The sequence below is a fragment of the Dendrobium catenatum genome, unplaced genomic scaffold (genome assembly GCF_001605985.2).
Source record: "Dendrobium catenatum unplaced genomic scaffold, ASM160598v2 fragScaff_scaffold_314, whole genome shotgun sequence".
NCBI lineage: Eukaryota > Viridiplantae > Streptophyta > Magnoliopsida > Asparagales > Orchidaceae > Dendrobium > Dendrobium catenatum.
In genome coordinates this window covers 296,434-323,502 of record NW_021318776.1, presented here as the reverse complement: position 1 = coordinate 323,502, position 27,069 = coordinate 296,434, and the positions used below count along the sequence as shown (strand labels likewise).

Genomic DNA, 27,069 nt, shown 5'->3' with positions numbered 1-27,069 from the left:
GCATCTTTCAATAGAAGGAATTCTGGCCTATATCGCTTACACACTCTTTCTCCCGCGCCTTCCTTGCATTTTCTGGGGCCATCTTCTGGTTGTAGTGAAGGCCTAATTCTCTATGTGTCAACCACAATATATGAAATCCATGGCCCCTTTCTAGTCAACCCCTAGATAAATGCGGCTTCCATAGAACAGAGATGTAATCATCCATAACGCTGCGCTCACGTCCCGTTTAGTAAGATACCGCTACCTACTATATACTCAAAATTGCTTCTGTGCACAGATTGTTTTGATGTGGGTTAGAAAACTTTTTCATGTTATGACTTTATTCTCATCCCTTACTATAGCATCAGGAACTGCAAGCAGTTGCAAAAGCAACCATTTCTTTGTGAGAAACCTGAAAAGGGTGTTCCTTGCATCCTAGGTCAACACCACATTTCACAATACTTCTACACAGTAATTGCATTTTCAGATAGACAATATGTTTATCCACTGCCTCCTTACATCCACTCTGAGTTGCTATCTCATGCTGGATCTTGTTCTAATGACCACTCTGATAAGCCTCATCCCTTAGTGTATTGACCTCCTGACTTGAGTAAAATAGCGGAAGCAAACGAGTTCTTACTAGATTTTTCTATGACCTGAGTTGCACGCTTTTCGGAGAAGACAGCAGCCCAACTCGCAGTCTCGCATAGAATTAAACCTTCCCAGCAAACAAGGTTTTTAAGGTTATAATTATTGCAGTGCTGCATGTGTTCTAGTGTATTATATAATGTCGAGGCCGCTCGATAACGCAGAACACGTGTATTCTATGGCGACTGCGATGTTATACATTTTATGTCGATTATTGTGGCATAATATATGGCGAGCTTATACCACAAATGGCTCACGTGACTCTCACCCCATGCTTACTGTCTGGCACGTACTATCTGCTTCGCACGAGTAGCACAGGGTCAGGATGTGTTTGGCTAGCAGCGACTAACTTAATGATGATTTTGTATTAATAGTTAATAAAACATAGATCGCGGTACAAGTATGACGTACTGGACATTGTTCAATTATATTGGCGTATTCTATGCGCTTATATTATGAGTAATATATGGTATAATATGCGTATTACTCTCTGCGGTCAACATTGCGTTATTTTTAAAAATAAAAAAAAAAAAGAACCATAATAGAATTTTGATAATACAATATTTTAAATATGGGACTATGTACAATAAAAAAAAATAAGAAACAAATTTAAAAGAATCATTTTATATCAAAACAATTTACCAAGAGAACCTAATGGTACATGCTTCAACGAACATCAACTTTTCTACATGAATATGATGATGTATTGTCCAATATATAATTATCTTGACAACCAAGCCTTCCCTTTCATTACTGCGAACTTATCCTCCTTCCATGTTCCTGATGCAAATACATATGTTAACATAAACCCTGATCAGGAGAGAGATGTTATGTTATAAGTTGACTTGGCATTCAATTTCATGGCGAGGAGGAAAAGTATTGCGCAGTAATGAATGAAGGCTTGTTTGTCAAAGATAATTTTATATTTGGACAAAGTACAATTCATCATAATTCTTGTAGCAGCTGTAACCTTATAACCTATGTACATCTAATAAAAATATTAAACTAAAATATCTACAAGAGAAGCTTGCTTATTGCTTACACAGAAGTCAATCACGAAGTAATTACAGGCTTAACAGAAGGTAGAGATTAATTTTAACTTAGAGTTAAAAACGAAGTCTAAGGCTGCTGGTAGATTGTGATTCATTCTTTGAGGGCTAAGGATACCTAATTGAAATGTACTTATTTATCCTCATCCTTAAAAAGAATAAAAATCACTAGCAACCTTAGACTAAGCTTCTGAAGCAAAAAATTCTAAACCTTTCTGTTCAAGCCTGTTGATTACTTCTGTTTTCGAAATAGAATCATGCGTTACCAAAGGCAAGCAGTCTCCCGCCGAGCATTATATACCGTGTGAAAAAATATCTAATGTTTGAGCAGATAATAAGTCAAATACAATTTGAAGATCAAATGGCTCATACAAAATTGCAAACCCACCCTCCCAACCATATCTGCCACCCGTCTAGTTCCACACGGCTAACGAACATTATATCACTTTTGTCACGGGCCCCTCAGTCCATTACCCGTAAAGCCCATAAGAGGTGCGCCTCGCCTCGCAGCAATTTGAACCAAAACCGGTCCCTCGAGGCTTACGCAAATTCTCTCTCCTGGCAGAGGGCGTTTACGGCCTTCACTTAAACTTGCAGGTGCACCTCAGAGGCGCCAATGCGCAATTCTGGCTAGTAGGGCGTACGCCCATCAAAATATCTGCAGTATCGTCCAATAGTATAGCTCATGACGAACGCGTAGTGCCGCCAGTTATATACTCGGGTTATAGTCACGTGGTATTGGCTCTCGGGTATTGCTACATCCATCGGACATTGCTCACTTCTGGTTACCGCTCAGTATACCCGGTACAGCAGGTGATTCTCAGCAAGCAGGTACTGCTACGGTACTATGGCTTGGTACTGACTCGCGTACCGCAGAGGTCACGATTGCTCAGCTACTGTAACGGAACATGTTTCTGCCGGGTACCACTCTGGTATCTTTTCATAAGAAACAACTATGCACAACTCAAAAAGAAAAGATAACTTCCAAAAATTACTCTTACAATAATAATATATTTGTTCTCGGGGGGATAGGCGCGCCATGCCACGCACGGGAAACCCAGACCGCCCAGGGGGCGCTGCCCCCATGACCCAGCGACACTGACCCCACTCCATCCCACCCCCCACCGTAAGGCTAGCGCATGATAGACTCCCCCGCCAGCAGCGGGGCAAGCATACCCCCTTGGAACCCCAGGCAGTCCGAGCCCGGATTACTTGTTCTAATATATCATCATCTTAGTAATATGATTGTAGTGTTAACTCTATACTTGTCTCATGAGTGCAGCTTTGAAGTTGGAACCATTGGCACTCTAAGTTAGTAGTAGAGAATAGGGATGACAACAGCATTCCCATGAAAGACCCAATTTAGTGATGGGCGCCAACCGACTGATTGGTCATATATCGTTTTCTTAATTGTACTTTGGGAGCTGACACTAACAAATGCGATTTTTTGTAACTGACCATGATTTTATTACATTTATTTTCTTACTTTCCCCATTTTAGACTTGATCATTTAAGGATAGGTTTTCTATTGCCCTATGAGTAAAGCAACTGTATTATTTACTATGCTACAAACCTTAAATCTCATTACGCAATTTTCGTGGTGAGGCTTACGCCCGACACGCGACCTTCGAAGCTTACTTGCCCTCCACGGACGGAAAAAAACGCCTCGCAACTTATTTAATGCAATTATTAAGACCTTGAGTCCAACGTACATCGCTAACCTAAAAACATTTCTGAATAGAATTGTGTGTGCGTTGTTTTATGAGCACCTAAATGCGCGTTACTATATGCCAATTATGTGCCGGTATTTTTGGTGCTGTAGTATTATGCCGTACTTAATGGGCGTATTTTCGTGCCTTCGATTCATGTGTTATCTATTTAAAAAACATTTCAAAACCATTTTTCAAATCATTCATATTAAAATTATCAATTTTTTCACTTTTAAAACAAATAAGAAATTCAAGCACTAATCATGTTGTTAAACGCAAATGTTCAAACACAAACTCTTATTCAAACATCATATTCCTTTTTTTTTCTGTCCTTACAATACAAATCCCATCAAAGAGCCATAAAAACCCTTTCTGGTACTTGTGGTCAAGTATCATATCTTCAAGGACTAGAAAATGAAAAATCATAAAAATTCACAATGCGGTCTACTAATTTGTAACGATATACCAACAGTTTAAGTTCAACGTGTGATTAAACATATCCTTCATCACTTTTTTCAATGTAAAGTGACTTACAAATTAAATGATAAATATTAATTAAAATATTTAATAGACATTTTATAAATAACAATTTTACTGCGGTCAATCATTATGCGTGATGATGCGTTTACGTTGTGCGTCACTCTTTTGTGCGTTCATTAAGTGCGTGTATTACGGGCCGTACGTTCGTGGCGGATGCGTTATAGCATTATTCTATTTAGCCAAACGCTTACAACAAATAATTTGAAATATTATTATTTTCTTTATTTAATAATAAATTAGAAAATACAAAACACTAATATTTAAACGACAATCAAACCTAGACTTGCCATAAAATAATTCTTCAATATGTTCTGCACGAATTATTCTTCACTAAAAAAAAATTAAATGACCGACTAGGGCATATTAACAACATAATACTTCTATATACTCATCTGTTCCCTTTTCTTAAGCGAACTCTCTTTCACTAATCTACTGAATTTGCGTCTCATCAGCTCATTTATACGTCGGTGTTCTGTTATCCATCTTCAAGCCGATCGGTCTATTATATGGTTCGTCAATAAATAAAAATTATTATAAAATGGACATCCTTCGCGCTCGCCAGTCTCGCGATCTTTTCCTACATTACATTTGATTCCAATATAGAAAATTCAAAATCTGACTCTGTAGCTTGAAAATTATATTTAAAATAACAATCACGAAACTTTAAACTAAATAATCTCTCATGTGCGGTCGACTTTCCATCTGGGCCAATATTTAAAACATGAGTTGTTCCGTCGCCATGATGTCTCTGTCGCACTATACATGTTATAAAATACTTAAATCCCGACACGATCCGTTGGTGTATACCTATCATCTTATGAAGCTCCAATAAGCATACATTATCTATATAAAAATAAAATAAAACAAATAAACAAATTTTATGGTATCCTTTCGCTTTTAATCTATCTCTTTATTATAAGAATAAAAAAATAAAATGGGTCTTTTTTCGTTCCTTCCACTCATTCTCTCGTTTATTGTCAACACAAACGTAGAAATTTCCAACACAAACTCTTTTCAAACATCATAATTCCTCTATATTCTCTTCCGTAAAATACAAATCCACCAAGAGCCATAAACCCTTAAGTGTACTTGTTCAAGAATCATAATTCAAGATTAGATAAAAATGAAATCATTAAAAAATCACAATGCGACTAATTTGATAAATTAACAAGTATATAAGTTCAACATGTTAAACCAATATTATTCATCATTATTAATGTAAGTAACTTAACAAACACAAAAGAGTAGAGATATTTAATTCAAAATATATTTAATATAATATTTATATACAATTAAAAAAAAAAAAATATTATTTACTGTGTTGCGTTCATACCGGCGTACGTTTGTGCCAGTTCGAACCTGAGTGACGTGTATACCGTCGTACATTAGTGCGCCTTCGTATGCGTACGACGCATATTGTTAAATTTATATCGATACATTATCATTAACTAAGTTATTTTTATCAAAAGAAGCTACAATAAACATTTCATACACAACTATGCAAAATAAGTCAATTTCAGAAATAACATTTATACAACACTTAAAAAAACATTTAACACTAAACTGGTATAGCGCGCTCTCAAACATTAATAATACAACACAACAATTTACTACTACAGAATGTAACTAACTTTTAAATGTTTTTCAACGTTTTAAAAATATTTCATATTGCCAAATTCTTGCACCATCAATTACTTTTACGCATCGCCTCTACTTCGTCCAATCTGTACTATCAGTCCAATAGTTGTATGTCTTCAAAGACTCTATTCTTTCCAAGTAATAATATACAGACATCATACATTCCTACAATCTATAGATTCTCCATTTTTGAATACACCTTTAAACGATACTACAAAGCTATCCTCTTTACTGAATTATCACTATTAAAAGCTCCTTTCGTGTACGACGCATTCGAATCAATACAATCGAGGCTTTAAAAGCTGAAAATAGACGTAGAGCAAGGATACAGTTCATTAATTTTTAAAATTGAAGAGTTCAAATGTTATCATCTAATACTATTAAAGATTTTTGAGAACAACAACAAGTCCATATGCTATTGACGCGGTGGTTTGCCAACAACGTCATCAAAATTTTCACGTTTGTTCTTCCAACAAACCAACCAGAAGAGGCTCAATGTTGATTGGATTTCAATAATTGAGCTATGAATTCAAACATGTGTTTGAAGAGAAACAGAAAGCTCGGTTATACATGATCGATCTGCAATATTGGACAGATTTATCCATTTATATATCTTGCAAGTGCAAGTAGTAAAATTACAGAACTAAGAAATGGAGTACTAAAGTTACTAATCCAAATAGTTCAAACTGATAAATTTGAATACTAATTTACTAACCCCAATAGATTGGAGAGGAATGTATAGGAATCTTATGGTACTCTGTCGAGCATAAGGTTACCCAACTTCCTCATCTAAGAGAATGGGAACAAAATTCTACAATTGTTCAATGGCTAAATACTGGTCGCTTAATAAATCTCAATGTCAGATCTGGATAATAAGAACACATAACACAAACACAAGATAGAGTCGCCCTTGAAAAACAAAACAATTAAATACACATTTCTATAAGGCAAATAACCCACGGCATTACCATACGCATATAACGCATACCCCACGCATAGTCATACCATATTACTCCACGCATCTACCATTGCATACATCATTATTCAAACAAAAAATAAAGTTGCAACTTTTTTACCTTGCTATTGTCACTTTTCAAACTATTCTCGCCAGCACAAAATTTCTCTTCTCAGAATGTCCAAACACAGAAAGACACTTCTGTAATTTCTGTATTCATCTTGCATAAACATAAGTGTACCAGGTGTTTATTATAATGTTGATCCTACTGGTACTTGGTTCATTTGGATTTGATATATGGAATAAGTTTGCATTTCTGCTAGGATATGGCTGCATTTAGGTGCGGAGTTGGATCATTTTGCTGGAGTAGACTCCATTGGTTCATTGAGGGTTTATGGAGGATAATCTGATTTGTCTCCTATTGAACAAGATGAAGAAGTAGCAAACAGACTTTTCTGAGGAACTATTCTATGATTCCTGATCAATATAATTATTGAGCCTTGACCTTCAATCAACTCCACACCTCTCTCATTACGATCTTCAAAACGTTTTGAGCTCAGTCTGTTCTTCAAATTCTCGTGAAACAAGTTTTGTACAGTTACTTGGCAGGATTTGATATATTGTTTCTTGTTGAGACTACAAGTGCTGTCAGGAGAAAATCTTAAGTGTGGTGCTTAGGAGATTGGTGGGGTCTTGTCTGAGAGTGTGAGTATGATGGGAGATGGGGGGTTGTTTGCATGATTGACTATTTCATGAGGGGAATCAGGGGATGGAGGGCTGTCTGATGGATTATTTCTCGACATAATCATAACCATTTCAGCCTGGGAACTGCCTGTAGTAGGACTATACCAAATCTGACATTTTCTTATATTAACAAGTATGATCACCTCCTGTAGATATACGAATTCCATCGGCCACCGAAGAGGAACCTTTGGCCTGTTTGTTCAGCATACCAATAGGGAGTAATGGAATAGTAGTATGCCTCCAGGAACCAACATCTGCATAAGATGAAAGGACAATCTTTAGGCACTCACACTTGAGCGCTAATAAAACTTTTGAATGAATTGTAAGCAATAGCGACTTTAGCACTCACAAATTAGCAGACGGTACAAAATCATTGATGTAATCTTGCTCGGGCCTTCTTATTTGAAACTGGAGGAGGCCTTTTGTTAAAGCTCTCACAAACTAAAAATTCTCTGATTTGAACTTAGCCTAGATTATTAACAAAAAAAATTCATTTCTGGATTATTAAACTATTGCTTTGAATCAACCGATGGGGTTTTGAATTTGTTAATGTTGAAAAAGTTAAATTTGAACAAAATACATGATAAACGTTCTTAACATAGTCTCTGGGGGTTTGCTTGTTCAACTCCATCATGGTCTATTCCTTATTGTCCATTGACTGTAACAGAAGTATTGCTAAGGGAATGCCAGGGATATTTCTTTCTCCTTTACTTTGGCAGACCAGTAGAAAGGGTAACACTTTCATCAGCAGGAAAGGAATGGGATATGACTATTCGTATAACAATAGCATTATTTTTGATAATGTTCATCAAACTTTGAGATCAGCTCATTTGTACAATAACGAGGGACATTTTGCTCAACCCAGGAAAATTCCAAAAACTGTATCATCTTTAAACGTTTCAATGTGTCCTTAACTTCAGGAGTAATTTGTTGAGCCAAAGTTAGTCACAGAATTGTTCGAAACGAAGGAACATCCAGCATCGATAGTTAACTTGGACGAACATATATCTGAAATTGTAATAAAAAATAAAAAATAAGTAAATGAGACAAGCACAAAAAACGCAAAACATACACAGAATAGAAGCAACGGTCACGCACAGTGTACGCATAAAATACTCATATATTACGCACAACACACGCACAGTGCAGAAAACATGGCAGCAAATTATATGCACGCATAAAGTACACACAATATAAGCAAGGAACACGCAACGTGTACTCATAGAATACGCACAAAAGACGCATTGTGTACGCACAGCCTACGCATATATTACTCGGTGCTTAAAATTTAGTTAGGTTTTTTGTTTCAAATTTCAACATAAATTCATCATAAACCTTGAATACAGAGAAAACACGATGACATCAAAGTATCAAACATTTAAAAAATTTTGAGAAGCAATGCATATGCATAGAATAAGCATAAAATAAAAAGATCTTCAAAACCTTGAACACCAACGCATAGCATAACCATAAAATACGTAGTACGGAACATAAAACATAACTTTAAGTTACCTTTCTCTTTGTGGGTGACGACATCTTAGAAGAAACTGAGTGAAGAATGCTTGAAATTACTCCGGAGTGAATGCTTGAAAGTTCGAATTTTTGCTGCAACTCGAAAATCTAAATGTCGCCTCTGCATTCGACCTAAACCAGGGTTTAAATGTTGATGCCACGTCGACATCTCACTAGGCGCGCCACGTCGGCAACTGGGGGGGCCAAACTGAAAAAAAAAAACTTTAGGTTAATTTTTTTAGAGGCGGTGCCTTAAATATATGAGGCGAGACGCGCCTCAGTAAACTTGAGGCGTAAGCCTCATAAACTGAACTTATTGCGTGGGCTTTGAGGCTTAAATGGACCAAATTGCGCTGAGGCGCGCCTCTTATTGCGCAATTTTAAACGTGGCTGTCGGGTTTTGCTTTGGCCTCTCCTAGGGTTCTCTCTTCTCAAGAGCTCACAAAGAAACAAAGAACCAAAAGCTGAAATATTTTCATTAATCAATCATTATCCATACAATAGGGAGGGTCATCACACACACACACTATATATATATATATATATATAAGAAAAACACAAAGACTCAAATGCCCTCGCGGCTACAACATAAATTAATCCATCTCGGGGGTACAATGGTAAACCATAACATAAATAAAAATTAAAATACATAAATGCAACATAAATAAAGATTTTGAATCGTAGCCGTCGATCTACGATTCATTCGATGATAAACACGTCGAAATCTCCTATTGATGTCCTTATCAAAAACAGCCCAGAAAAACCTACCTTCCACCTGCTGTCAAGGGAAAAAACAACCAAGAAAGTTACCACTCCTGCTGCCTAGGGAAAAATAGCCTAGGAAACTTCTCCTCCACCTGCTGTTTACCCAAAAACAGCCAAGAAACTCCACTTCTTGAGTTCAAGAAACAACTTCCTCCTTCCCCTTGATCTTTCTTAACCAAGCTCTAACAACACTTGTTGAGAAAAACAAACCAATAAGGAAGAGATCTTGAATTCCTGCACCTTCTTCTCAAGCACCCACTGGCTCCACTTGACCCATTGGTCACCTCTTCTGCAATCTCCCTTACATGGACCAGCCGGCCAGCAACACCTGGCTGATTCCACCATTGCTACTTTGTGTTGTCTCGACCGAGAAAGAGAGAAGGGAGAGAGGGGAGAGAGAGAAGGGAGACGGCTCATTGTTTTGGACAAAAAATCTGGACTGAATTCTTATTATGCATTCTCTTTTTGAAACAATACAAGGCACCTCATATTTATGCTAAAATGACCTTTTAGGGGCAAAAAGGTAAAAAGCCTAAAACAAAGGCTTAAACTAAAAATCGAAATAACATGTCAAATAAGAACCAATATCTAACGATGGTGATCCTGATTCCTGATGAGTTGCCTCTAATGTTAGTAATCTAACATAAAAATATGTGGGAAAGCAAAAGGAGACAAGCTGAGGACCAAGACTCTTATCGCTCTAACAACCTTGGAGGATGAATGGGAAGCACAAGGTGAAGGAGATTCCACAATGATTGAAATCCTATGAGTAGGAGCGCTCAGAGGGAAAACATCACAAAGAGGTAATTCCTAAGGTGCATTCGGCATAATTGATGGAATGGATATGGAGGAATGATTCAGAGAGAGAGAGAAAATGAGGAGACATGATGAAAGAGACCAGATGAAGAATAAAAATTAATAAGTGGTAAACTAGATCAAAGTAGCATAGCAACTACCGTAGGCGCCAAAGCCAAAAATGGCATAATTGCCTACACTAAGTAGATAGCGCCCCAAAGTAGAAACACGAACATCTGGCGCACAAGAGCACAAGCGCATGAAGGGTATGAACACTTTAGCACAGGGGGTGACCGGATCAAAGCATGGAAATGATGCAAGGAATCCAAGTGAACTATATGCTTAGGCATCGGGCTTGAGCACGTCCCAAAATGAGAAATTGGGACAGAATTGAGCGAAGAGGAGAGCACAAGGGCGATTGCAAGAGACAACCTGTAGAGCCATGCAAGAGGATCACTAAAGAGAGAAAGGATTGAAGCGAGCATGGAGGAGTGCCCACAAAGGGACACGAAGAGGCAAAGATGCACTAGTGAAGGACACCCACAAGGGAAAAAAGATAGAGTTTCTAAATTGGGTACATCAAACTTAATTAAAATATAATAAGGATAATGATACCTTCATAATTAATTAGGTTTTAAGCTTCTATATGAATAATGATGAATCAATGAAGAATTCATGCATCCCAAATTTTGGTTTCCTGATTCTCTTGCTTTGAGTATTTGGCAGCCCACTGTCATGAGCATTCAACATCATTCGGTATTCATTATCAATTACACTAGTATTATTTTCTATTTCCTAGTATTTTTCACACTTCCACCGTGTATCTTGCGTCACTTTTAACAAAAAGGATACATCTCCAAACGTGGAAAAATATGGGCCAAAAAAAAAAAGATTCATGAAGAGTGAGGAAAACCTCATCAAAGCAGAAACCTTGCTTGCCACCTTGAACATCCTGCAGCAATCCAGCCTTTACTATAGTGTAAGGGATCCCAGAAGAAATAACCACCTCCTGATCCCTCTCTGCAAATTCCCTCGACTTCTTCTTTATAATGGCTTGAAATACCCCAGCACTTTTATAAACATCCAACTGCAACCTTAAGAAGACATGAATTGTTAGTCAAGGGATTGGCTGCCACATCTAACATACAAAAACGATAGGATGAAGGTAAGGTGAGAACCTGAGATAGAAGGATAACATGCTGCACACCTTTCATTCGCCCAGCATCACTGAAGAAACCATCCTGCAAATATGTCATTATAATCTGAATGAACTTAGAGGTTAAGCCTTGATGTAAAATTAGTGTGGGAGTAGACAAGCCATTTGAGGCATCGAAATTCACTGAGATAATAATAGAAAGCATTTTGAATTAATGTGTTCAAAAGTAGAATATGCTGAAAATGCAGCATATTCCTTAGAATCCCCAGGCATGAAAGAAAAAAGATTAAAAAAAATTCAGCCTCCATGCTTGATATTTTGTCCTACAACAGCATAATGACACATAAAAATCTGAATGAACGTTTAGAGAAAAACTTCCTTTTGGACAATAAGGGCATTAAGAGACTATTAAATAAATTACTTCATGTGCTTCTTAGCAGCAGTTTTCAGGTGGAGAATTCAAAAAATAATGCATGGAGCTACATGAAAAAGCGCCAAGTAAACAAATAACTTCCTCTTGGATACTGGAATTCTCAAAACGCTGCTACACTGCTTTTCAGGTGCAGCAATCGAATGTTAAAGCATGGAGTTGCATGCATGACTGTCAAGTGGAGGCTCATAGCATAAAATCAGCATTGCATATATGTACAAATCTGCATGAATAACATAGACGTCTAGAAAATCGGCATTGACAATTCAATTGAAGAAAAAAATATGCATTGACAATTGTAAATCATTGAAGGCACGCTCAATGGATTTCATTGACCTGAGTTCTCCTTTCTTAAGAGTATTAACAATTGGATCCATAACTGTTGAAATTAACTAAAATCAACAGCTATGGGTTGTTATAAAAGGTAACGTGCCATAGATTAACATACAAACAAAGAAAGCAATGAGCCGCAAATTCATATGCTAAATTAGGAAGGACAAAGGCCACAGGTTGCTCCCAGGCCAGCGGAATTGAAAGGCTGCAAGGGGCCACGGATTCATACGTTGAACAAAGAAGAGTGCTATGGATTGATCCCTAGAAGTAGAAGAAAAAATGGAAGGCTGCAAGGGGCACATTACTAGCATGCCCGAAAAAGTAATTTTTAAAATTTAAATTATTGTATTTGCTTCTTAGAAACTATATAGTTTCCAATTATTTTCTAGGCACCTTTGCGTAATTGCTTCTTAGATTATCAAATTTTGTAATGCTCTCCAATTCAGTTTAAAAATGGCATCCAAATTATTTTAAACGTTCTCAAATATCACCCAATATTTTAATTGACTAATTAAATACTTTTTAAAATTAATCCTCTTCTTTTTTTAATTAAAAATGATCTCCAAAGATTATCATTTTTTTTAGAAAATTCGACAGCCTTCCGACGCCACCTCCTCGCGAGAGGAGGTTGAGATGACACTTGGCATTGGTTCTTCCAAATCGGAACAAAGATACAACGACGCGAAGTCTTCAATTTCAAAATTTTCGGACGGATCAAAAAGATAAAATGGTACGGATTTTTAATTTAAGCATTCTTGGTCAGATCAAAGATACAATGGTGCAAGTCTTCAATTCAAATGTACCTGTTGCTTTATAATTTTAATTTATTTACTAAATTTTTTCTAGAAAATTTGGCAGTCTTTCGACATCCCCCTCCCCTCGAAGAGAGATTAAGACGACACTTGTCGTTGGTTTTTCTCGACCGGATCGAAGGTACAACGATGCGAGGTCTTCAATTTCAAAATATTTCTAGCCGGGTCAAAGATATAACGGCGCAAGGTCGTCAACTTAAGCATTCATGGTCGAATCGAAGATCCAACTACGTAGGTCTTCGATTCAAATGTACATGTTGCTTGTTATTATTATTATAATTATTGTAAAATATCTTTATGCCAACTCTTTATATTCCTGGGCAATTGTAGGCTTTGTTAGGAACTATACAAGAGTAGAAATGAGCCTTTTTTGCAATTACGGTTGGAGAAGATAAAAGCAGAATCGATCCTGAGGAAGGACTAGTTCATGCAGATACGCAGGAGTGCGACGTGGGTGAATTGCACGACAAGTCTCGCAGGTGGAATCGTGCGCACAAAGATAGGCGCTCAGGAGCATGCACAGGCAGTGCGGGTGTTCGGTCGTAGTGGATTGGTAGGTAAATGTGAGAGACACCGACTATAGGGATCATGACGTTAGGTTGAAGCGGGTTTGGTGATGCGGGCTGCGCGGGTTAGGGCATGCATGAGCGTGAGGCACGGGAGGCGCAGCCGGACTAGTGGACGGGCAGGCTGCGCGTGGGTAAGATCATGCAAAGGTGGAGACGTGGGCTTGGAATTGGCCTGCATAAACAGAGGATGGGTCGGCTACGAGTCTCCTATAGACGGAAGCGAGCGTAAACAAAAACAGGGACGTGAATGTTGGATCAAAAGCACTGAGAAAGTGAGAACAAGCCGTCGAGATCACAAGAGAAAGGAATGTAAGTTTTTTTTTTCATTTTCCTTTATTTTTATATTATGTGAATGGTTGTGTTGTTTAGAAAACATTTCACCTATTCAATCATTTTCTAAAGCGGTGCACTTGTTTAATTTTCTCGTTTTTTTTTATTTAGTCAAATAAATTGTCTCCCAACGAATTTGTTAGGTGATTTTCATGCAATAAATTCGTTGTAGGCACAGATTGTGTGTTTTTCATCGTCCTATTTTTTTTTCTTCAGGTCACTATGTTTGATTGGAACAAGCCCCGTTCACTACGTTGTTCTAAACCCTCGAAGTATAGTTGGAGGGATATAGATAGATATGATATTTTCTAGTCAGCATCTATTTATGATCGATTGCCTTAGCATCAAGAGATGCTAATTGATTGGGATATTTATGACATATTATTTATTCGCTCTCCTCCCATGGCTATTTTTTACTCGGATCATCCAATCGGGAATGATCCTGTAAACTGGATAATCAGTCTCAAATTACATCATAGTGATGGTGCCTCCTTGGAGTGGATTGTCTAAGGTCTGAGTTATGGTGATCAGGATTCAGGATATTCTATAACCAGCAACAGAATTTGCAGATAATACATATGCCAATAGACTGCTAAGTTACCGCTTAATACATCATGAGATTGAGCATCAGCATTGTGATCCTATATTTGACAGTCCACCTCAGTCTTTGAGTGACTACACTTGGTGGGCTCATTATATACTAAGAGTACATTAGAGAGTACTCAAACAGGCAAGCGTTTACAAGGCTATTTATCTTTAATTATTTTATTTGAATATAGTCGATTTTCGTGTCTTGACTCCAAGGTATAATTGAGTACTGGGATGGTACTATGAATACATGTTGGATTGGAACAAACAAGAAGACCACCACACTTTGGAATTTACAAAAAATAATAAACAAAGGTAAAATAATATTAATGATCAAAATTCACACTACAAAAAATCTAACATATATCACACTTCGTAAATATTCAATAACACCAAACAAAATAAAAGTAAAATTATGGATAGATCACCCAAAATGGAGATCCAAGCACCAAATCACTACAAGAAGACTTGCCGCTATAAATAGTCATCAAGTGATCAAAAATTGTAAAGTAATTGTAGAATACACATCCAACAAACACACATACAAGAATTGACAAAAAGCTGAAATTTTATTTCAATATTAAATTTTCATTGATTTTTACGAACCATGGGAGTACTACATATAGCCCGTGAAGGATCTAAAATAAGAAATTCCTTAAGATTTTCTAAGATCCCATAATAAATTATAATTTTAATTACTGCAACATTGAAATAATATTAATTAGTATTAGGTTTCATAATTTCCGAACAATACATCGAAGGAAAAGAAAAAAATCAACTCCTAGTTATAGCAATAATAAGCACTTCACTGCTCCGAGAGTGTAGCGATCAGTGACTTCAAGAAGGAGATTCCGATCTTGTAGCAGAAACCGCAAGAAAAAGACTTCGACAATTTTAGCAATCATCAATTCTATAAGACTCGCTTGACTACACGAGAAGACGTATAAAAGGACAAGGAAATCACAAATAAGGAAATAGTATATTTGAAATTTTACATAATAGAAAACCATGGAAGCTAGAGATAGGATTGTTCATGATATTGGTTGAATTGGGAATGCCAATAGTTATTACTTGTTAACCAAACCTAAAGAGAGTTAAAATTTTAGAAAACACAGTTCATTCTTAATAAAGTCAGCATTATTGGCATGTCTTAGCATTAAACTAAAACAAAAAAATGCAATGATAAGAAAAATAAAATACAATGCAATTTAAACATGCTCTTATTAAAGTTCACTTTATATGCTTCCGATGAGTGTACACTTTTATAGTTCTATCACACAGTCCCAAAAAGTTCTTCTTGACCATGTACTCCATATTGTCTTATAAGTGAAGGGTATTATTTAATTTTAGAGATTTTTTAACAAAATTGTAATGGAGGGATACCATTGAAGCGCATGATCAAAGACACTAACTCAATTGATGAGTTTTTTAAAATGTGAACTAATGTGAATTGACTCCTTGATAACTTTTGTTGCATGTCGGAACATTCACGGTGGTAGAGAGGGATATAGTTTATCATTCTAGCTTCGCACGAAGATCTAGCAAATACACATATAAGAGAGAGGAGTGCAAGAATCATAAGAGACCCCAAATTTTTTATGTAAAAACTTAAGAAAGGGGCAAAACTACCTAGTCTGGCCAAGTTGAAATGATTATTCTAGTGTTTGTCATTAACTACAAATGATGTCCATCCCTCGATGAATGCAATGGCACAATATAATAAATATATATTGTATTGAGCACATTACATTGTTAGTGCTGGAAGAATCCAATGGCATAAGAGTTATTCTTAAGAGATTATTAGCATGTTTGTTTGGTCAGAGGGAGTGTAGTCGGATGACGGAGATTGATGGAACCATAGTCATGCGATAGAGGTCGCTAAGACTGTAATCGAGCGATGGAGGGCGAGGGAGTCATAGTCGGGTGATGAAAGTTAGAGGGACATTCTCACGCGACAGAGGTTGAAGGGACCGTAGTCGAGCGATGATGCTCAGAGGCGTTGTAGTTAGCACATGACTAAAGTTGAGGGACCATAACGGCAGGCGACAGAGGTTGATGGGATCGTAATCGAGAGACAGTAGTTAGAGGGACTGTAGTTGAGCGACGGAGTCCGGAGGGACCATAGTCGGACGATGGTGGTTGGAAGGACCTTAGTAGGGGGACGACGGTTCGATGACTATCAACCAATGAAAGTTCAATTGCAAAGGTTGGCATGCAAAAGTCCAGCGATGTAGCCGAGAGAAGGTTCGACAGCGACCGATGGGCGGAGGAGGTCCAACGACTGGGTTAAGGCTGAGGTCTGACAGCAGCAGCCATGTAACTAGCATTCGTCGATGGTGGTGCTTGGGTGGAGCTCTAGGATTCTTCAAGCCTAAAAAGCTCTCTTCCCTCTCTAGCCAAGGGTCCACGCTCCCCCCTCATGTTGGAGTGGGGGTATGTGTGAGAGCTCATTCCTTTGATTTGCCTTCTCAGATTTGATTTTTCCTCCCAGACAGGCCGATTTGGGATTGTCTTGGGACGATCAGTGCATGGCAAAATCCCGAGAGCAAGGGTTTTTGCCAAATTAATTATCGTCCTGGAAAATCGTCTTGAACGATTGAAAATTGGTCATATCGTCCTGGACGATGTGGTGATCGGCCAGGACGATCAGACTGATGTTATAGGAAATCAGCTCGATTTGAGGAGAGAGAAAACTTTTTTATAAAAATAAAAATATCTGAGGAGAGAGAAAGAGAAGGAAAGCGAAGGAAAAGCTTGGTTTCGGAGGCCGCGGAGCGCTTTTCGTCCGACGTGCGCTGTTGGGAAAAGTATTATCTCGTGGTAGGATCTGAATCCTTTTCGTTTTCAGAAATATGAGTTTGATCGTATGTGTGCACTCGTTTTGTGTTTTTGTGATCGAAAAACGGACCCTGGTTTTATGTATAGACACAACTTTTCACCGCACAACTTTTAATAATGTTTATTAGATACCGAATATTTACACGATTTAATTTATTTTCTGAAACGATTTACGCCGGTCTATTTTGGGTTCTATACGCGATTTCTATCGATAGAAAAATATCAGGATGTTATTTGATATGTGATTCAGTGGCAATAATAGTCTATATATTGTCCCTTGAAATTTCTATCTATACGTCTGGGATGAATATGCTTGAATTTTGTAGATTTTTGTGTAACTTGGAGGTAGTACTGCCCGTTACGGTGCCCTGTCCGATCCAGATCTACGATTTTCGTTTTTCTGAGATTCGATGAACGGTTGAATAGATATTGCATAGAATGTTGATATGATTGCGTCTTACATTGTTCTTATTAGTTGACTATGGAGTACTGAAAGAAGAGTGAACCTGGTTGAACGTTGGTTGGAGATTGACTTGAAAATGTACAGGTATAGTGGCGCCGACGGCTTTCCTTTAAGTCTATATTGATCATTAGTATAGAAACGATTTGGGAGTCGATAAGGGAGTTTATATGCCGACGGGCACAGAGTTGACGACGCTCTTATTGAACCAACGGTATGGGATATCTACAACAGCAATGTTGGATTCCTACATACAGCATTATGGGCATCGTGTATGCAGAGAGACAAGCGGAGCGTACATACTGAATTGATTAGATACCACGTCTGGTTTACTTTTCGAGTTAATATTGTATTTGAGTGCATAAATCTCCGCGCTGCGTACTTTGCTGCGGCTCGACGTACTGTGTTGACGCATATGGATACGTATTGGTCTGCTCTCTAAATGATAGTGACGGAACTATGGATTTACTGTATCGTACGATTTCATCGATTTCATTGATTGATCGCTGAGCATTGATACTACTGAGCATAGATATTGATATGGATGGATATAGATATTGTATTGATTCATTGATGCTATGGACATGGATACTATAGATTCATTGATATTATTGCTTATAGATTCATTGATACTATTACTTCTGCACCATAGTAACCTGCTGCATTTGATTCATTGTTAGTATAGACTGAGCTTTATTGTATTTCTTTTCTAATCGAGTTCATTGACTAGATAATATTGATTTGATCGATTGATTTGATTGATCGATTGATTTTCTTCTGTGTACAGATTTTTCTGAGATTTGACGTATTGATTTATTGAGTTTGATTTATCGATTCTTCTATCGCTGCATCGACTATTGATTTCCGTATTGCATAGACTCATTGACCATTGACTGTTATAGATTTGATTGACTGACATGCATATTGATAGAAGTACCGTGCTTTGATTTCAATTGTAGGCTTTGGTGACCTGCTGGGCTTTTTGAAGCTCATTATATGTGGTTAATATTTTCAGGTCCGAGCAATGCAACTGGAATGGAGTTCAATCAGAATGTCAGACGAATCCTTTCACTATGAATGCCTGGGGCGTCACAGTATATTTATAAATTTTTTGAAAGTGGCATGCCCCATAAATAATAAGAAATTTTAAAGCAAATTTGAAGCACTCCATTGAACAGCATGTATTGATTCCCACAATCATAAATCATTTCTTCAGCATGCATGCGTCTAAATAGTGTTGGAATCAAGCGATCTTAGGCTCATCAGATTCGTCTCATAGAGCCGCTTGATTAAACTATAAGTATGTCTAATTTGAAGATCATTTGGTTATCCAATTAATATCCTAAAGCTTTCAAATATGCATAAAGCCCTGCATTTTGGGCCTATTTGGGCTCAGATTTGATAGATTTTAGTGTTATTGGGTTCATCTCGTCAAGGCATTCAGTTCTACTATAAGTTTGCTGAAATCGGAGTCCAAATTGTCTTGAATTTAATTTTGGATGTTTTCAATTCAAATATGCCTCTAGATTCATGCCCGATCAAGATGATTTTTGGTGATATATCAACTTTATAAGCTAGAAGGTTGGTGTAAATTGAGGGAATCTAAGTAAAGCAACTTTTAGGTACGACAACGCATGCATTCACTTCTCATTGGGACAATTTACAGGCCATCCCAAATCACTTTGTAGTCTAGAGTGACAGAGCTTGGAACCAATCTGACCACAATTTACTTGAATGTGGCACTATTCCCTGCAATCCATTTTCAAGGAAGCAAATAAACACTTGTTAGTATTGATTAATTACAGAAGACAGCAGATAGTAAGGTAAGCATGCTTTTGCAATTAGTATAAGTGGAGGAAAAATTCTGATTAGAGAGCGGAAGGGGAAACTGAGAATAGGGAGAGAGCAGATTTTGAGGGGAAAAGGTAGAGAGAATGAGGAAGATAAAGGGTATGGAGGGGAAAAGGAGGGAAAGTGGCATAACCGGGATGAGAGAGACAAAGACGAGATATGTGAGAGAAACAAAGAATGAGATGGAATGTGAAAGAAGAGAGTGATGAGGATGGAAAAGGGGAATAAAAAGAGAGCAAAGATTCGGAGGTGCGCAATAGCCAAAGGGAACTTTTCTCAATTTGTCAGTTCCATTCCAGATCAAAATAAGCCTATTTGTGGTAGATAAAGCCCCTTGGATAAACAATACGAAAAGTGAGTCCTATCCAACTGAAAACACATGAATAAAAAATAAATGAGTGAAGGTTAGCATAAAATATATTCATGCTATGTAGACTCGTGCCAATGGACTCAATCAAGTTGCAATGGTCATGGCGTGGTGCCAACAGAGCTTTGTACTATAACTTGGCTCATTATTTACATCACATAAGGATAATGAACATCACATGCTTCCTAGAAATGCAAGTGCTTTATGATCTCCTCCCATGTAGGTTGTTTTTTTTTCACAGAAGGAAATAGCAACCAAAAGATTTTTTATACTGATGGGAACCTTTATGATGCTCCTTACACTTCCGTATTTATGCATTGGCATTATAATATCGATATATAGTAGATTAATTATACAATTCATAAAGCGTTTACCTTTTAAATCTCAACATCTGCAAGACTAAGCATTAACAATGACAAACAATCCAGAAAAAATAACAGCATCTTAAAGTAATCATATTTGTTAGTAAAGTTGCAGAGCATTATACGATGGTGCAAAAAATAATAAACAGCAAAAAGAAAGAATTGTAAGATGAACGATTACACGGAAAATGAAAAAATTACCACCCAAGTTTTCTTACATTTGCCGGACAGATTATTGCACGAACACCCCTCAAGGCCTTTGAAAGGAAGGACATATTACTCAAGTCTCCAACAAGTGGCTTCGTGTTAACAGCAGCAAGGAAATTTAGCGGTCAAGGAGGAAATTTTAGATTCTTCATCAGAAAAAGAATCAACTTCTGGAACCATTGATTGTAACAAAATGAACATTAAAGAAGGTACTAAGAGATGATGGTCACCTCAACATATGTTCCAAAAGCATCAACGGAAGCCTTTTTATCCTTAAACAATGCTTTTACTCGAGCCCGCTTAACAATCAGTGATAGGATTACCATCTACGAAGCTAGCAATCACATCTTTTTATGGTAGTGCTAACAAGAAAAATGTCGTAATGTTACATGGTAAGGTATCATAAATATAACTTTATTTTTAACTTTTCAAAAACTTTGAGATCAAAGAAAACATCCTATGTTAGTTCAGATTGCTTTTTAAACTAGTTCTCATATGGTAATGATTTTATCTGTGGGTAAAAAAATAGTGATCAGTATCAAAATTCTTCTTCTTTTTTTTTTTGGAAATTCTATTACCAAAATTGGACTAACTTTTTGAAAATTTCACTTTGTGTACTATTTGGTTGCATTTGAAAAAAAAAATAGATGACATAGCATTAATCCATGAGTGCATGTAGATAAATATCATGATGTAATTGAGCAAATTAGAACTTTTAACCAATACAGACTTTGATAGAAAAATATTAAAAATAAGTGCCATGCATAAGGCTTCACACTAATGCAGGATCTAGGTAAAGGTTGATGTGTGCAACCTTACTCCTTGCATTCTAAAGAGGTTGTTTCCGCAATTCATACCCATGCCCTCTAGATTCATTGTGAAAACTTAGAAAGGTATAATAATCAGCACCTGACCAATTTCACTTTCACCATTTGTCACCAACACTGCATCTCGAACTTCTCCCATTTCTAACAATTAAATAGGTACAAAAATCAAATATTTGAATTTCTTTCCAATAGAAGAACTTCAATTTTCTCTTACCAGGAGACTCACTATCCTCATCTTCAGGTCCAACCTCTTTTGGGAGGATGTCTGATGCCCCATACCACTTCCTCAACTTGGGTCCACCTAAAAGTAGCTTTTTATTAATGAAGTTTCACTTGTAGCCAACTTATAAACAAAATGCATCATATTAAAGGCAATCAAATAGTAAGGGCCCTGGCTAACTGGATAATAGTAAATTAGTAATAATAAAGTTATCCTTCTGTCAGCAAGAACTCTACACACTATTTGAAGAAAAATATGCTTAACAGTAAACACACATGAAAATTAAAGTGTATTCCATCATATATACAACTATATGTAGGAATGTGCATGGAAAGAGCAAAAAACATAACTTGGATAAGTAGACTACATGATTTGTTTTAGAGAAATTAATATCATAAGCAGCAAACAACAAAAATAAAGTTAAAATGAGGATTTGACATTAAAGAGTTTGTATAAGGCTAATGGTGATGATGATAATAATGACGAGGCCGATGATGAAGTAGAGCAGTTAGTTTATGTTATAATGTGAACTCTATTAACTTTAATGAAAAGGAAATGAAGTAGATAGTGCCTACAATGTTAACAATTGTATCAATGAAGAAAATGCCTATGGGCGTATTAAAGATGATTCAGATCAGCATGAAAAGAAGAATATTAAAGATTATTCTAACTAGTAAAAAAAAGCATAGCCACAGATATCTCCAGTAAAAAAGATTGGGAAAGGCATTTACAACAATGCAAATATTGGACGTCCAGTAAAAACCAATTTTTCCGTTTGGCATGCATGCGAAATCTACTCCACTGCGGTTGGCGGTGTCTGGACCGATGCTAGGGTTTTAATATTTCAATCCCGATTAAGCAAATATGAACGCGAAGAGATTTGCACCACAATCTTACCTTCAATGTAGTCAAGAATGCGATCTGTGAAGCCGGATTCTTTCTTCTTGGAGGAATGGCAGATGAGAAAGGGACGGAGATAAGAAAGGCCGAAGGAGGATAGGGAGAAACTGCTAGAGTGAAGAATGGGGATACGTGATGGAGAAAACGGAGATGAGAGGTGCAAGCTGGCTATTGAATGATCGCCGCCTTTCATGGTTTCAATTGCCGAGAGAGGTCGAAGGAGGAAAGAAGAAGCCATAACTGACTGATCTCTGTGAAGGCAAAGTGGTCAAGATAATTACTGGGTACGCAATCCGAACCTGTTGGATGTGCGTACACACACTATATTTTGTTGCCTATTTTTTTTAGGAGTTTTACATATATATCACTTAATACTATTTTATTTATATATTTAACATCTAAAATTTTAATATTACATAAATACCATCCATAATTCATTTTCATACAAAATATGAGTTGTAGAAATGAAATATATGAGTGGTAGTAAAGAAATATAAGTGATATATTTGATATTAAAATAATATAGGATGGTCTGAATGTAATATTAAAGTTTTAAGTGTTAGATATGTAAATAGGATGTTATAAAGTGGTATATATGTAAATTTCCCTTTTTTTATATCTAATTTTTTCGTGACAAAATAAGGCGGGATAATGGAGAGCGTGCAAAAACAATTTTAATACTGGTAACATATTATTCTTCGATTGATGAAAAAACTGAAGGCATAATCGGACCAGTCAACGAGTGGCTTAAGGTTCGAATCATCGGGTGAATTAGGATGAAACTAGTAAGAGTGCACAAATAAAAATTTAAAAATAACCAGCATATAAAAAATAATTCATTATGATATATTAAACATATAAAATTCTTGATACCTCATCACAAAATTATCTTGATCCGACACGAATCTCGAGGCAAAAGCTAGTTGGAAACTTCAAAAATTAATTTTGGGAGCATCCAAACTCCGATTTCAGCGAGCTTATAGTCAAACTGAGCGTCTCGGAAATATGAATCCAACGACACCAAATTCGACCCAATCCGAGTCCAAATGGGTCCGAATCAAGGATCCGAAGCGCTGTTGGAAGGTTCAAACCGCAATTTGAGTTACCAAACGATCTCCGATTTTGACGAGCTTATACTCGAATAGAACGGCTCGACGAGACAAATCCAACGAGCTCAAGATCGCCGAATTCCAACATCATTAAGGTCTTCAAATGCCCAATGAATGGTGCATGATCAAAGGATTCGATATCGGCCGTCCATTCAAAACACTTCCAATTCGCCCCTGATCTCACGCCTATTTAAGGGGTTTGTCACTCCATAAAAACTATAAATAGACCCCTCATTCTCCTTTTTGAGTGGACTCAAGTGAAGAGATAGAAGAAGAAGAGAAGAAGAAGGAAAAGGAGAAAAGGTGATTCCTCTCCTCCTCGACCACCGCCAGAGATCTTCCCGCCGCCTGAATACTCCGGAACTCTGCCGGATTTTCAGGAAACGACGGGATTCTGCAAACTTTGTAAATTTACTTCAAGTTGTAATCTGATCGTCCCAATTTGCGGGACAAATCTGTTTCTTGTAATTTACAAAAGCGTTTGTGGAATTTTACAACTGGGCAAGGCCCCGTGATTTTTCCCTTTTTGGGTTTTCCACGTACAAATCTCGGTGTTCTTTTATCTTCCTGTTTGTGTGTTATATTTACGTGCAACGCTCGGACACGAATTTACAAACTCTACCGCCGCGTATTTCCTAGCACGCAACAATTCTATATCAATATGAAATTTTATATTTATATGAATATAGATGATTTATAATTGTATTATACATGAATTAAAATTAATTGAAATAATGTATTATATAAATAATAACATCCAATTTAGATTTATAATACAATTTAAATTTATTTCATTTATATTTGCTAAAGAATCTAATGAATTTTATCTTGGAGATAAAAAAAAAAAATCTAAGTTTTAAAAGATTGAAAAAATCCCGAACAAATATGTGTTTTTTTCAATACTTAAAGGAATTAATGAGGTTAATCAAGTTTGAAGCAAAATCATTGGACGTTTTGAAATCTTTGAAGGAAATATAGAAGAATTAAGGTAATGTAAACTTTAAATATTCTATAAAATTAAAATAGATTGAGTGTCAGAACAATCATAAAAATACCAACGATACACAAAATATAACAATTGTTAAGTGAAGATAAAAGGAAAAATACAACATTTGCATTGAATAAAAATTTAAAAACATCAATGTGCAGTTCTAGTCCATCCAAAATATTCACAATTCTTCTGTTTATCCTCTCGGGGCAAACATAATCTTTCTTCATATAGAATCTTTTAAAGACTTGTTTTCTCTCCTCTATGGAGAGTTTGTTATTCTTCGGATTTGAATCGAACTTATCCTCCTCAATAAATTCTTGTGTATTCATCTTCCTCTTCCTTACAATCTTTTGATTTTTAGATAAATCAACCCAATAAATATGATTGTATATTTCAGATGAGCTCATCTAAGACAAAGATAAATTAAAAAAAAATTAGGCATTCCATAAATATCAATAAATTAAAACATATGACACAATTAAGATAGATCGTAGAATAAAAGCTAGTTCAATCAACTGTAATAAAAGCATTAAAAACATTCCAAATAAATTTCATTAATTAAGAGTGCTAAAGTATGAAGAATTGTTCAAATTTCTATAAGACTTTGAATATATAGTGTATTATTTATGCTATAATAGAAATAAAATATAATATTAATCACTAAAAATTATGATTTTTGTACTATGCCTATGCAAGGATACGTAAGAAGCTATGCATAAGCATACAGAAGCACCTACATGGTGCAAAAAAATACTTAGTTTAGATGATTAAGATTAAAAAAAAAACATACATTTTATTAGGTTAATTCTATGAATTTTAACTCACAAATTTTATAGTCATATTAATCTATATAATTAAAAGAAAATCAATATTTAATATATAAAATTATATATATATATATATATAATGTGTATGAAATTTATGTAGTTTAATATTTCTTAATTGTAATCTTATCAAATGATTGACATATTTTTATACTATTAAAGAAGAGTAATTTTATTATGTAACAACACATAGTCAAACATTATCCAAACATTATTGTAATTTAATAATAATAGTATTAACGGTAAAAATAAATCATATTGTTATATTGTATTATCATAATATTATATTTAAAAAAAGTATGATATATAAAAGTATAGATGGCTTTTGAACTTATTGGACAATGAATTAATAAAACTCATAATAATCATGATTGTGCTTATGCCAATCTTTAATTTTCCTTAAAAGTAGTTTAAAAAATGTATTTTTAAAGCACATCTTTTATTTAAAAAAAAATTGATGAAATAATTATGTTGTGAGATTTTTGCATTGTGATGCTCTTAATTATTGCAAAATAAGAGGACTAAAAATTTAAAAAATATAAATTTAATCATAAAGAATTTGTAAGCACAGAAATGGAAGGACATGAAAATAAAGAGTAACACTACAGGAAAACTCCATATTACCGGCAGACGAAATCCGCCGGAAAACATAGATATTCCGACGGAACTATAAGTTTCCGGCGCACGTTGCGGCGGAAATCCATAAGCCGGTTTTGATCGCGTCAATAAATTATTTCCGGCGCCAATCTTGCGTCGGAAATTTCTCCGGCGCAGTTTCCGACGTACTACCGGCGAAAAAACGGATCGTTATCGACGTTGAAAAACGTCATAATTCCGGCGCCATATCCGCCGGTACTTAGAGTCGCATTATGAACCGGCCATTATCGGTGGATAAAACGACGAAAATTTCTCCGGCGGAACCGGCGTCGGTAAATTTACGGCGTATTATGCGCTGGAAAGGTTGACGCAAACTTTACGACGAGAAAATCCGCCGGTACCTGCGCCGTTTATTACCGTCCAGAATTTTCCGCCGGAAAATCCGATGGTAATCGCGTGTTTTCCCGTAGTGTAAGAAGAATAAGAAGAAGAAGTAGAGAGGAAGATGAGGTAGGGAAAAACGGAGGAAAAGAAAGATTAGAAAAGAAGAAGAAGAAGAATGAAGAATATAAAATGTGGCAGGATACATGGAGGGCAAGAAGGAGAGTAAGTGATGGAGGTAAGAAGGAAAAATGTGGTATTAAAGAAGTTACATGTGCGTGAGAGATGGCCCGTGGTAGTGACCGTTCGAATGTCAATGATCGATTGGATGAGAGGTGGAGGTGGGTTGAAGGGAAGAGATCAGGCTTCTTGTAGGGGTCAGAGGAGGTCAAGGATGTCGGGAGCGAGGTCGGCTGGCTTTGGGTGGCGTGAGAGTTGGAGAGGCAAAGATTTATAGGTCATGCAAACGAAAGCAAAATGAGAGGCAGTGGATTGTGGGAGAAGGTAAATAGTGGAAGAGTTTATCCAAAGCATATAAAGAAAGAATATTTATTTTAATGTGCGTTATTAATAAAATTGATTG

General features: G+C 36.4%; 1 protein-coding gene across 2 annotated transcripts in view; it reads right to left on the bottom strand.

Annotated features, from left to right (window-relative positions):
- LOC110100847 (uncharacterized protein At2g37660, chloroplastic) overlaps window positions 1-22,900 on the bottom strand; it is a 32,526-nt gene extending 9,626 nt beyond the window's left edge. The window contains exons 1-7 of one of the 2 annotated variants that reach the window (XM_020828542.2): window positions 22,582-22,900; window positions 21,679-21,765; window positions 21,547-21,605; window positions 20,868-20,963; window positions 20,649-20,729; window positions 11,513-11,575; window positions 11,248-11,421 (exon numbers count right to left, since the gene is read on the bottom strand). In XM_020828542.2, coding sequence (XP_020684201.1) covers window positions 11,248-11,421; window positions 11,513-11,575; window positions 20,649-20,729; window positions 20,868-20,963; window positions 21,547-21,605; window positions 21,679-21,765; window positions 22,582-22,822 — 801 coding nt within the window. In that variant the 5' untranslated portion in view covers window positions 22,823-22,900. The remainder of the gene's footprint in view (window positions 1-11,247; window positions 11,422-11,512; window positions 11,576-20,648; window positions 20,730-20,867; window positions 20,964-21,546; window positions 21,606-21,678; window positions 21,766-22,581) is intronic. The other variant, XM_028693534.1, reaches the window with a different exon arrangement.
- Between the last annotated feature and the right edge of the window lie 4,169 nt (window positions 22,901-27,069).